Source organism: Hyaena hyaena, unplaced genomic scaffold (genome assembly GCF_003009895.1).
Source record: "Hyaena hyaena isolate Hyena2069 unplaced genomic scaffold, ASM300989v1 scaffold_1044, whole genome shotgun sequence".
In the NCBI taxonomy this organism is placed as follows: Eukaryota; Metazoa; Chordata; class Mammalia; order Carnivora; family Hyaenidae; genus Hyaena; species Hyaena hyaena.
Window position 1 is genome coordinate 125,324 of NW_024081681.1, and position 13,990 is coordinate 139,313.

The 13,990-nt window shown below is 42.2% G+C and overlaps 1 protein-coding gene across 2 annotated transcripts in view; it reads left to right on the top strand.

Moving 5' to 3' along the window:
* The first annotated feature begins 392 nt into the window (after positions 1–392).
* The window catches only part of CAV1 (caveolin 1), a 35,747-nt gene continuing 22,149 nt past the window's right edge, over positions 393–13,990 (top strand). The window contains exons 1-2 of one of the 2 annotated variants that reach the window (XM_039222052.1): positions 393–704; positions 2,126–2,290. In XM_039222052.1, the coding sequence (XP_039077983.1) occupies positions 675–704; positions 2,126–2,290 (195 nt within the window). In that variant the 5' untranslated portion in view covers positions 393–674. Of the gene's footprint in view, positions 705–1,070; positions 1,420–2,125; positions 2,291–13,990 lie in introns of those variants that run through there. The other variant, XM_039222053.1, reaches the window with a different exon arrangement.

A 13,990-nucleotide genomic window follows, 5' to 3' on the forward strand; every position in this document is an offset into this window, starting at 1 on the left:
ATTTCCATCCTCATCGACTGGATGTAAAGGATCGTCACCAAAAGCATACCACACACACGCACCCACACAAATTCCTTCCTTGTGTTTAGATGAAATGCACCTAAAGTTCCCAGGCCACATTTCATCCCTTCCTCTGTGAAACAGGGAGCTAGCTGTGTCTTGAGCAGCGATGGAACGTGGGCGATGGGAAGAACGGCTCAGAACAGAGCAGAATTCTTTCTGAAGCTCTGGTGCCCATACTGGGCATCTCTGCTTGAGCACCGGATCCCTGCACTCCCTACCCCTTTAAGGATGATGCACTGCAAAAACATTCGCTCTCCGCAGGACGCCTCTCAGTGGTTCATAACTGGGAAAATCTTGCCCCAGGTTTAAAATTATCTGCCCAAGCAACCCAGAGCGGGTGAAACGCTTTTTCAGTGCTCTTTCCTCCCTGCGGGCGCTCCCCGCCCTCCGCTGCCAGAACCTTGGGGATGTGCCTAGACCCAGCGCAGCGCAAGTCCCGGCCAACAGCGAGCAGAACAAACCCTTGGCCGGAGGCCAGGAGGCTCCCTCCCAGCCACCGCCCCCCCGCCAGCGCCTTTTTTTCCCCCATACAATACAAGATCTTCCTTCCTCAGTTCCCTTAAATAACAGCCCAGGGAAATCTCAGAGGCTTCATCCAGCCACGAGCCAGCATGTCTGGGGGCAAATACGTAGACTCCGAGGTAGGCTTGGGTGGGTGCGCGCCGGGCCCAGAGGAACGCCAGGAGTGCCTCCTTCTGCTATCTCCCACTCCAAATATTCCGACTGCTTTCCTTGCCCCAGCCCTCTCTTGACTTTAGAACACTCCTCTCGCTGGCACCTCTGAAGAATGGGCCTGGGTGGGGAGCTGAAGAGGAAGCAGGAATGTTTTAGATTTTCCTATTGAAAAAGGGGCCCTGGGCCCCCTAAACTAGAGAGAGGCGGAAAAGGGGGCGGGGGTCATGAAATTAGGTCTGCTTGCTGGACCGAGCATGCATTTCTAGGTGGGTCCGGGGTGCTGCTTTATTTCGGGACTCCCGTGGTCCAACCCCTGACTGCTGGGAGGCGGCGAGCTGGAACGCAGGGTTGGAAGTCATTCACCCGCAATCCTGGGGACGGTCCCCGTGACTCCCCGCCAGGCACCTGGACCGGTTGGCTCCAGCGGCAGAGAGTCATGTTTGCACTTTCCAAAGCTCTTGGGCCACCTCAAGAACTTTACCTGCATCTTGGCGTCTGGCGGGGGTGTTTGGAGAAGGATGCACCTCTCCTCCCCCCAACTACCACCACCCGGTCCAACCACCCTACTGCGCTTGGGCTCCGCCCGAGTGTGGAGACCTCGTTTTCCCAAACCCGGCCGCCGCTCAGCCACCGGCCGGCAGCCTAGGAGTGACCTGAGGGTGGGTCGAGGGCGCCTTGCAGGTGAGATAACACTGTTGTAGGGAGTGGGGGTTTGACACATGGTTCGGCCCAGAGATGGGGGCTTTCGGGCTGTGACCACGGCGGGGGTGAGGAGAACAGTGTAGGGACAAAGAGGGCAGAGGGAGAGTGGGGAGGAGGATGCCAACAGGTGCGAGGGAGATGCGACCAGGAAGCAACAAAAATGAGGACACCCCATGGGTCGGGGGGTTCAACCTAGATCTGAAAGACGAGCTGGAAGAGATTACTGAGAGTAGGAATGGGGGCCGGGGCCGGGGTAATGGAGCAGGTGGAGTACTCGGGACGAGCGTGGCGTAGCAGAGAAAGTGCCTGGGCAGAAGTCAGAGATCGGATCCCCTCCCCTGCCGGGGTCTCCACTGGGTCTCCGCCAGCTGGGGCGCGCAGGGCGGGGGCCTGGGCAGACTGCGCCGCGGGGTTTGCCCTGACCCCTGGCGGCGGGCGGGGGAGACAGGAGCTCCCTGCCTGGTACGGAGGGGTGTGGTGTCCTCTGCTCGATCCTCTTAAAAAGCTAGCGGCGCCAAGGAGTTTACTGTGCGCAGAGCCACCGCTGCCTAAGCGGTTAGTTCGATTTTGAGCCTCGAGGTTTGCTCCGCCGCCAGCCCGACTTCTGATCACTTGTTTTTCTTTTTGAAATTTTCGTTCCATTGCCCGGACCACCCTCCCCCTCCTGGACGTCCGCCCTTCGCAGGGACATCTCTACACTGTCCCCATCCGGGAACAGGGCAACATCTACAAGCCCAACAACAAAGCCATGGCAGAAGAGATTAACGAGAAGCAAGTGTACGACGCGCACACCAAGGAGATCGACTTGGTCAACCGCGACCCCAAGCATCTCAATGACGACGTTGTCAAGGTAAGGTGAGGCGGCCAGCGTGTAAAGGACGCCCCCCCCAATCCCCACCCCAGTGACGTTGTCAGGGTTGGGACAGCTCTCCTCTGGCAAGGAGTCTGTGGATCCTTCTGTACTTTTGCCACACATACCGTTTTCTGGGCTTGATATGTGGGAGCTCCAGCAGTCTTCAGAAATGTCACATATCCCCTCCCCACCCCCACCCCCACTTAGTTCAGTTGGAATGTAGCTAATGGAGTTTCATATAACTGCACTTTTCCTATAACTGCACTTTTGTCCTGGCAAACGAACCTCCGGATCTCTGCAAGAGATTGACCTGGACTCCTTGGGAAGGTGGGACAGTTGCCTTGCAGATCACCTTCTGTCTATTCCCAGGCTTATCGCCTGGTGAAGGGTGGTACCCTATTGCACATAGATTTAAAGTAGTAAGGTCATTTTGTAAGGTCTTGTGCCAAGATGAGAACCGGAGTGTAGGGTGGGCAGATTATCACAGCTCAAATCAAGATATTTTCTTGAAAATAATACAATGGGTAAAAATGCTTCAGACTAAGTACAAATAATACATATAATATATATTACATATAATAGGATAGATTATATATATATGAACGGTATTTTAACTGGAAAAAGGTGGTATTCATGCACAATCAAGCTAATTTACACAATCAAAAATAATGTGTGCTTCTTGATTTCTCCCATAGACATCTCTAGTTAGGTATATAAAGTTGTTTCTTTATTGACTACCTGAGTCAGCCTTCTCTCAGCTAATGGGACACTCAGGTTGGAGTTCCTCTTTATACTTTCAGAATGTGTTTAGTGATTTAAAAACAAAGTTAATTAAAGGAGTTATTGGCCAAACTTGGGTTTGAGTCAGTGGTCAGTTTTTGATTATAATTATATTATTCAACTTTGACCCTTTTAGCAAATCAAGTCAGAAATTTATTGTCTGAACCCATCTGGATTGGGAAATCATGGGCCTACGCCATTCTTGGCAGAGGGTTTTCTTGAGGGGTGGAGAGGGCCAAGGAAAACCCTGGCCTGAAAGCTTACAGTGTGAAGACCCAGTTCTCCACAACCCAGAACAGCCAATGGGGCAGATGAGCGATTTCCACGTATCCAGTCTCCTATTGGCGAATGGGAGGGGCTAGAGTTCAGAGACTGTTCACATTTATGAATAATATATTTCAAAAAGGGAAACAATTTAACCTGTAACTGGAAGGAAAATCTAACCATCAGAATTGACTCTCTTGGCTTGCTGATGGAGGAAAAAGGAAAACTGGAGCATTAGCGGGGTTTCCTACTAGCCAGATTATGGATTTTTTAAAAGCAACAGCAATAACAAGAGTAGCTTATAAACTGGAAATTAGAGTTGCTAAAAAATATTTATTTACTAAAAGCATTACCTCAAAGGGGCAGGGGGGAAGGGCATTTTTGATTTTTGCCTTTCTCATGTAGCTTTGGACGAGAAGAGATGCCAGGAAAAGAGGCAGATTTCAGAAAGGTCCAGCTTCATTGGAGCCTCCCTGATGTTCCACCATAGTGTGAGTGGGGTTCCTGGAGCAAGCAAGCCTCCCAGGATGAGTCACAGAGGCCAGCAGTGTGGATGTGGGTCTTCACACATAGCATGACTAAGCTGAGAAAGAAAAGCCCCACTGGGAAAAGAGACTTCAACACAGATGGAAAAAAGGCATAACAGGCTTAGAGGAAATAGCAGTTTACAGAATAGCATTTCAAAGAGCAAGTGTGGGAATCCTCATATTAAAAAAAAATTAAAAGGAAGAGTTAAAGCTAGCTCCTGCTGGCCTAGAGAAAGCAAACCCCTCCCATTTGCTCCTATGAGCAAAACAAGACAGTCAGACAGAAAAATCCACCTTGGGAAGATTTTGGAGACCAGATGTCTGGTCAAGAGAGGACTTCAGAGAATGCTCTACAGAGAGAGACCCAGGCTACAAGAGCTAATTCTACTCAAAGAGTACCATCTGCCAGTACAGCCAGGAAAGGTGGCCTATATTCTACAGAGACTCCTATTTTAGAAGTGTTTTTCTTTGAGTCCAAGAACAAACATAATGACAGAGGGGTGATTCTCTCCAATGTACATGGCAGTAAATAATAAATTTCCCTAAATTTTACTTTTGATGACACAGACTTTTAAAATAACAAAATCATCCCAAGTTCTACTTTGAACACACGGTAGCTTAAAACTTCATGTGATAATAGAAGAAACAGTGGTCAGGATACCAAATCAGTTAAGGAAAGGTCTGTTTTTAAAGGCAAGCAGCTCTATAAAAGCTGCCTCTGTGGAGTCTGTAGTCACTAGCCTCTTGTGGCTCTTTTAATTTAAATTTCAAGTAATTAACATTCAATAAAATTTAAAATTCAGTTCCTCAGTCACACTATTCACATTCTGAGTTCTCAACTTATGAGGTTACTAGCTCCTGTATTAGACAGCACAGGTATAGAACATTTCCATCATCATGGAAATTGCTTTTGGACAGCGCCAGACTAGTTCCCTACATTTTTAAAAGACTCTTATGACAAGTTTAGAAAAGTAACTCCAGAAGTAGAAGAAATAAAACCCTGATGTACAGTGGAGGGAACAGCATGGTGTATCTGCGCAGTGTCCTTTCAGTCTCATAAAACAACTACTTAGGGAGGGAAAGAAAACTCATAAGCTGGGTATGCCATGAATTTATATTTCAAGAGAGTAGCATATTATCACCTATTCTACTCGTGATAATGACACAAATTGGTCTATACAATTTATTTCCAATAAAATTAGTTTCTTATCTCACTAAAGGTTTGCTGTACTATGAGATATCTGTATAGACATTTGTCCAAAAATAGTAGGCTATGAATGCTTTTTAAAATTTCTTCTGATTAAAGTGATCACAACTTCAGAGGCTCATTTTCCCTCTGAGATTTCTGTCTTCTTTTTTATGTTCACATTTTTGCTTGTATATTTACTATATACTTATTTGGAATTTCTACATAAATAAAATGGCTTCAGATATCATTATTAGCCATCAATCAATTCCTTTGTTAAACTCATCATATGCTAGACTACACACTGTATTACAGACTACAGAGGACAATTCCCCAAATAAGTCCTAGCAATCACAAGGATTATAGTTAGTGAGACAAGATGTATGGAGATAAAAAGTTTTAAAGAATACACACACACCATATCACAATAGTAAGCCACTGCCAAATGCTATCTAATGGGTCCTTTTTTGCTTTGACTGCCAGGAAATATACAGCTAGATTTTAAGTTTCATTAACCCATGTTACTTATTCTTTCCCAAATATGGTTTTGCATTTTCACTTTCTTTTTTAAGACAGGCTATTTTGGGGCACCTGGGTGTCTCAGTCGATTGAGCATCCAACTTCAGCTCAGGTCATGATCGCATGGTTTATGGGTTCGAGCCCTGCATTGGGCTCTGTGCTGACAGCGAGCTCAGAGTCTGGAGCCTGTTTCAGATTCTGTGTTTCCCTCTGTCTCTGACCCTCCCCTGCTCATGCTGTCTCTCTCTCAGAAATAAATAAAAAACATTGAAAAAAATGTTTTAAAGACAGGTTATTTTATGTGGTCTCTAAACCTTATCATCATTTTGGAAATAGATCAAATATATAATATGATAAGTCAAAAGTAAGTAGTATTGAATATTGAATACTAAAAAGGTTTTTAAAAAGTGAATGGTATTATCTTGATCTTGCTAATCAAACAATGTGGATGTATAATCGGATCATCACATTGCACACTCTGAATACATTCAATTATATTTGTCAATTATTCTTCAATGAGGTTTTTAAAAAAGTGAATGGTATTGATGTTAAGTGTTAGGGCGACCTTCCTGTGGATACAACAATAGGGTGAGGGAAAGGGAGATGGATTATAGTTTAATAGAGAAGAGCACGGAAGAGTGCAATCTGAGTTGGATCACTAAGGACAAACAGAATGCAAATAGCTGAGAAAAGCACAGGAGGGTTCTAACTAAGCCAGGCACAGAGATGGGAATGTCTCATAGAGGGCATGATGGAAGGTTTAGTAGCCCATTTTGATAGGAATTACAGAGTTCACGTGGCAGAATGGTACGTCATAGAGATGAACCAGACAATCCTGGCCAGATGGCACAGTCCTTTATTCAGCACTCATAACTTTGGACTTTATCATCTCAGCAGTGAGAAGGCAAGAAGACTTCAAGTTTGAGTATGACATGACGAGGGTGGGCTTTCTGGAAGATGACTAGTTAAGCAGTAGTGTGTAATGAAAGGTAGCCAGTCTGGATGAGCAGAGAACTGTTAAGAGGTAACCGTATTTTGGTCTAGACATGAAATGAAAAGGACAGTATGCAGTGACACTGTGGATAAAAAGCACAAAATGACAGAATTTTAGAATTGGAAGAGAACATAATGGTTACCAGCCTAACTTCCAAATTACTTAAGGGAAATTTAAGGGCTAAAGAAACTTAAAATTTTATCCATGTTTTCAAATGATTACTGTCCAAAAAAGATATTTTGAAATATATTATAAGTGAAGAATAGACAAGATTATGTGATTCCTACAGACTATTGCTTTGAGGGAAGAAATGAATTGAAATGATTCTGAGATTAATTCTGAGAAAAGTCAGAACATCTGAGAGAACTTTGTTGGAAAGTAAAAATATGCATTTGTAACTTTCTATCCTAAAACTTGTATGTAATGGGGCGCCTGGGTGGCTCAGTCGGTTGAGCACCCAACTTCAGCTCAGGTCACGATCTCACAGTCTATGGGTGCGAGCCCTGCGTCAGGCTCTGTACTGACAGCTCAGAGCCTGCAACCTGCTTTGGAATCTGTGTGTCCCTCTCTCTCTGCCCCTTCCCCTCTAATGCTCTGTCTCTCTCTCTTTCTGTCTCAAAAACAAACATTTAAAAAATTTTTAAAAAGAATGTAATAATTCTTAAATATTTTCAGACACAAAATTTTCCTTGGCAGTCAAAAAAAAAAAAAGTCATATACATGGTAATCAGATCAGTTTTGATTTCAAAATAATGTCCTAATGCCTCCCTGATCCCTTTCAACTAGAAAGCAATCTAGAGCAATTGGCGATTAATCTCAATATAAAGGCCATTTTTAATTCTCTGTTTATTTTATATACATATAATCAAAGCATAAAATTTGTAAGATCAGATTGTCTCAAAGCACTCAGCACCCTGTAAATATTTTCTTCTGTTGGAGTCAGTTTTGTTGGTTTATTTGTGTAGGAGATAGCTTCACAAGATGGTGATTGACATGCTGCCACATAGGAGACCATGCATGGAATTCAGAATCTCCAGCATTTAAAGGAGCATTATGGTCATTTTTGGTGGGAAATTATTCTCATGTCACCGAACAAAGAACGATACTAAGATGGGGGATATTATTCATTCTTAAGCATCTGAAAACACAAGTTTAACCAACAATGATACACATTTTAAATGTTTATTAAAAGAAAATCTCTCTTCTCCATCTTCTGTCATCAAAAGACACTGAAAGATTAACTCCAATTTGGTTTGGTTATAAAATTTCATAAGACTTATTAAAATTTAGACAAGATACACCAAGTGCCTTTGAATTATGAAAAAGCTCATGATGTGGCTTATTCTTCCAATTAACAGCAGCACTGGCTACATTTTAAAAGGGCTTAAAGTAAGAACAGCTGCAATAGTAAACAGCATCTGGAAAGTCCAGTAATTTGAAAAACCACCTGCTTATGCATCCTGCCCACTCAAGTCCATAAAATAACAGATATTTATTCATATTCTGAATGAAACTGCTTTCAGTTTGCCCTACTTTTCAACATAAGTTCTCTATGATGAAACGCCCACAGAGAATTGGCCCCTGCAAGAATGGGGCTGGTGCACTGACCTGTGGGGTTCTGGGCCCTTTCATGATCTTCCTGGTTTGGTTTGTGTGAGGAAAAGGGCAAGGGTCCTGTTTTCACATAAAAGTGATTTATGCCAAGAAACACTCTTTTTTTCTCTACACTTTGGATCTTGTATATATTACCTGCTTTACAGTACCCTAAAGCCATGGAGAAAGAGATTTGCTTATTATACTTCTTTAAAAGAAGTCCCTTAAAAAGAAGATATCGGCCCCTAGATAAAGCCTGACATGTAAGTACTCAGATGCACCTTGATAAGAGTGGAAAGAGTATTGTGCCAAGATAAGAAAAAGAATTTTTGTAACCTTTATAACTTTCTTCTCTAAAACTTGAATGTAATCATTCTTAAATATGCACAGACACAAAATTCTTTTTCTTTAACAGTCAAAGGAAAGCATAAACATAGTAATCAGATGAGTTTTGGTTTCAACATAATGGCCTAAAGCTTTCATGATCTCTTTCAATTGGAAAGTATCTAGTCCCATTAGTAGAAGACTGGACACCAAGGAAGGAGTAAAGAATGAATGGTGGAGCCAACAGATTTCTTTCCCTCGGTAGTCCCTGAGAATTAGGCTTAAAAATACGAATCATCTTGTTTGGCTAATAAAAGCTAATAAACACCAGCCCTAAAAATATTTGGGTCAGGCTCTATTGTTTCTATGCTTCAGTTTCTCTAAATATAAAGAATGAGAATCATCCTCATATAAATAGCATTCCCTCAAAAAGCCATCTACCTTTTAGTAAATAATTAGCACATACTGGGGTGCCTGGGTGGCTCAGTCGGTTAAGTGTTCGACTTCGGCTCAGGTCATGATCTCCTTGTTCGTGGGTTCGAGCCCTGCATCAGGCTCTATGCTGACAGCTCAGAGCCTGGAGCCTGCTTCAGATTCTGTGTCTCCCTCTCTCTCTGACCCTCCCCTGCTAATGCTCTCTCTCTCTCCCTTTCTCTCTCTCTCTCTCAGAAATAAATAAAAACATTAAAAAATAATAAAAAAATAATTAGTATATACTATGCCAGTGGCTACCACACAGAACAAGATAGATATGAGCACTATTCACAGAGTATATAGCTAGTTCCTTGCCTCCTTTTATATAGTTTCCTTTGTAAACTTTTGCTGGAATTCCTTTAACAAATTCTACTGTCTATTAAAACTTTATAACCTTAAGGGCTTAGTTCAAAAAATGACTCATTTTTATGAATGTCTCAAATTGTTCCTGAGCCAGTAAACAAGGCATGGGCAAAATAAGGAACATATATATTTTTAAACAATTTGCCTTTGTTCCTGTCCTATACAAAATGTAATTAAATTATGGAAAATATTTCTGTTTTTCAGAAATTCTCCCTTCCTACATTGGCTCTCAACTTCTAATATTTCTATTGAAAATTTAAAATTTGCAGCTCTTTAAAAACCTTATAGCCTCTTCACAAATCCAAGCGGGCTATAAAATGTGGCTAGGCATCAGAATCACCAGAGGAATTTTTGAAAATACAGATGCCTAGTGTGCCTGGGTGGTTGTCGGTTGAGTGTCCGACTTCAGCTCAGGTCATGATCACTTGGTTTGGGAGTTCAAACTCCACATTGGGCTCTGTACTGACAGCTGGAGCCTGCTTCATATTCTGTCTCCCTCTCTCTTTGCCCCGCACCCACTTGTGCTCACTCTCCCTGTCCCTCTCTCTCTCAAAAAATAAATATTTAAAAAATTAAAAAAAAAATACAGGTGCCTGAGCTTACTATTAAGTTAGAATATCTAGGGCTAGAGCCTAAGGATTTATATTTTTCAAAATTCCCTATATGATTACATTCTTTTAATGTTTTGTTTTGTTTTTTGTTTTTTCTGAGAGAGAGAGAGAGAGACAGTGTGAGCAGAGGAGGGTTAGAGAGAGAGACACACACAGAATCTGAAGCAGGCTCTAGGCTCTGAGATGGCTGTCAGTACAGAGCCCGATGCAGGGTTTGAACCCACAAATTGTCAGATCATGACCTGAGCTGAAGTCGGATGCCTAACTGACTGAGCCACCCAGGTGGGCCTATAGGATTACATTTGAAGTCAGGTTTAGAAAGTTTGGCTTAAAGACGTACACCCTGGATTCCTCTATCCTAAGAAAATAGAGGACTATACAGTAACACTCTATAATTCAAGATATTCTCCCTACCAGAAGAATATTGGAGGGTCAGGCTAGCTTAAACCTACCAGAGAGTTTTGAAACACCATGAGGGGCTCCCAAATCAACTTTGCTCAATGATTCTCCATCCCTTGAGGCCACTTGGGCTTATAGCCAACCATAAGCTTAGACTGCAGGGTGATCTAGGAGTGGGGAGCCATAGGCTCTAGGTTGTCACATTCAGAACAGTTAGTAGTGATCAGCCCCAAGTAACTATTATTAGTGCTCCTTCCATATTCAGAAGTATCATAGCTTGGGAGAAAAATTATATAGTTGATTCCTATAACTTGGAATACATTGGAAATCCCTACACACACACTAATTTTTAGCAGAATGGGCAAAATTTTCACATGCCAGGAATGACATGCCTTTCTTTCCAGTGTGACCCCTTCCTGCCTTTCATCGCAGCCATCAAGCTGCACTATAATTTAAAGGGAGAGCTTTTAAGTGTCGGTCTACTCTATTGTCAGACTTTAGTTTCTTTCCCTGCAACACAGGATTAGTGAAACTGACATCCTTCCATCACATATTTTGTCAGCTCTTCCATCAAGTATTAAAATGTTTAAAATAGTTTTAACTATTTTTCAGTTAGTCCAGGAAACATAAAATGGCATGCTTTCACACGAACCATTGTTTAGGGTCGGAAGAAGTGTTTTTAATTTTGTCTTAAAGGAAATCTGCATGATCCATGTACTGTGCAACTACCAAGGGAATTCATTGGTAGAACAGATTTACACCTGCACAGAATACATATTTCCTGCCTCTCATGGGAACTATGTTGATGTTTCAGATATAAAATACATCTTGTTTTATTTATTAAACCTTGAGAAGATGTCTTCTTGTTGGTCATTATTTCATGGCAAGGGAAACATATTCCTAAAGGCACAAACAAGCTTCCTCTTCAGCTACTGTCAGCTGTTTAGGTAATTAAGATCCAGGCATTTTTAACTTGGAGGAAGTTAAATAAATTTTGATGCTGTGTGTATGTGCTTAATATTCTATCTTACAGCAATTTAAAAGTAAAATTTTTAAAACTGCATTCACTATATAAATCTTTCGTGAACCCAGCAAGGGCATTATAGTTTACAAATGGACCTTGATAGAGTCTATGTAGAAAGATAAACTATGTCTAGAGCTTGTACTGGATCATCTCCTATTTGCAGGTATCAAACACAATTACATTTTCTTAGCAACTGGAAAAGATGCTGATATAGGGATGCAAATAGTTAAGAAAGTGGAAGACTGACCAAAAAAAAAAAAAAAAAGAAGAAGCAAGATAAAGAAATAAGGCTCTTCTCCCCATCTTGCCATACACTCTGTCCTAGAACGAGCTTTGCACATGCCAACTCCAGTATCCCCATGTCTGTTTCTTTGCACAATGCTGCCATGTCTGGTGACATGTCTGGTAATAGCAAGGGACACAAGCAGTACACAGATCAGCAGGGCCTTCTGTGCCCAGCCAAGGCTTTTGTCCCTTTACAGGCCACAGCAATCCACAGAGGCATTATAGGCCAGGAAGCGAACTGATGAGATATGGCCTATACTAATAAAAAGGGCTAACTTCAAGCAGTGGGGCCAACTAAAGGACGCCAGATGTGCAGGCGAGAGTCTAACAGGAGATAGGATGCTTCCGCCAACATTCCTACATGCTAGCTCAGTGGCACAGAGTACTTACTCCTCCAATGACCCTTTCAGGTAGGGACTATTATTATTATTACCATCATATTTGCTTTGCAGATAAGGAAACTCAGGCTTAGTCATTTACTCAGAATTACATAGGTAAGAAGTGGTTGAGTCAGAGTTTGAACCTAGACGGTGAGATCCTAGAGCTTAGGTTCTTAATCACTGTACTCCAGTGCCTCTCTCTCTCTCTCTCCAGCAGTAGGTCATAATCCAAGCAGACAGTCATGTCATCATAGTGCAGAAAGAGATGGCTGTGCTCTCCGAGTAGGTGGACAGCATTTGGCAAGGGGGATTCCAGAAGTCCTCTGAGTTGGGAGTGATAGGCCTGTAGCCCTAAGGTCAGATTCTAGATGCTTGCAGGTGGGTTGGGGAAGAAGGGAGAAGGACCAATGGGAAGACTAATGTAAATTAGTCTTACATTACATACTAATTACATACTACATTACATACTAATGAGGTATGTAAGACCCCATACCTCAAGAAATCTGGATGCTGAGTGAGTTCCCAGTAAAACAGGAGGGTCAAGTCCCAAAGACCAGAACTGGGGTACAAAGTGGGGATGTAGTCTCAGTGATTAGAAATCCAACACATGCCCAGGACCAGACAAGCTTCAGTGTTGGCTTGTGTTGAATCACCTGGGTCTTTAAAGCAGCCTGATTTCCCAGGTTGGCCTCAGTGCCTGGGGTGTGGCTGGTCCAGCCCGAATATGTGGGGAGGAGCAGATGTGAGAGAATGAGACATGTGCTGACAGGCACTTTCAATTTAACAGCTTCATTTAAAGTTCTTAATTTGTCTATTAGATTTCTGGACATCTATGCTGTTATAGTAACATGTTGTGAAAACAGAAAAACAGTTGAGAAAAACCTTAGTTTTATGCTACTGGGAGAAATGCCTCTTTAATTCTGAAAGTAGTTTCTTTGAGATTTCCTCCCTAATAATTATGTATTTGTTCTCAAAAACAAACGCCAGAAGTAAGGAACAGACTTAATAAGGCGTCTTACAAGGCACCATTAATCTCTCAGAAGAACAATGGGAATGTTCCATCAACTATGGCTCACTGCTGGCCTTTTCTATATGATTAGCAGTAATAAAATACAGCTGGAAATGGGTATACCAAAATATGTCAAGGAAATGGAATTGCATTCATTGTATTTAATCACCAGTTATTTTGGTTAGGTCAACAGATCTCTTCTGTTGATCTTGAGCACCATGCTTTTTAATATGGAGAGACATTTGTTGCTCAAAATAGTTAATAATCACCAGTTCACCTATTTTAAGTAAATCGTTCCATTACTCTAGTTAGAGAGGTGAGAATTAGAGTCATTCTCAAATACTGTTCTCCCTTAGAAAGGCCATTTAACAAATATTTAAGAAGCATGCACTCCAAACTAGCACAAAGCATGTCATGAGTGCTACCACATCAGAGCCTTCCTGATAGAACCAGAGCCATCTGCCAGGGCTCACCTCATACATAGGGGCCTCCGTTAGCTTTTGCTGACCAATCTTATAGGAATTGGTTATCTATTTCCTTCGCTTCCACCACATTTTGTTTTTATCTCTATTTTGACATACATCAAAGCCCTCTAAGTATTTTGCTTCTCTATCCCCATGTCCTTCTCCCCCCTTCCTTTTCCACTGCATGCCTAAGTCCTTCAGGGCCAAATAGTGGCCCCTTGGTGGCCCCAGAACTGTGGCTGCCCAGTACCCACCCCAGAGCCCCACAGTGAGTCTGGCATCAGAAAATGGATATCAAACTGAATCTGCTGAAATTCTTCTTTAAGTAACTGAATGTATCCTGTGAGTGAAAAGACAACAGGATTACATTATTGAGTGTCTTCCTTTGCCACTTTTCTCTATAGCAGCCACATTTTAAACCTTCTAAGAAAAAACATATCCAAGTAATAAAGAAATCAAAAACACTCTAATAAAGAGAAAATATGTTCTGTGTATATGTTT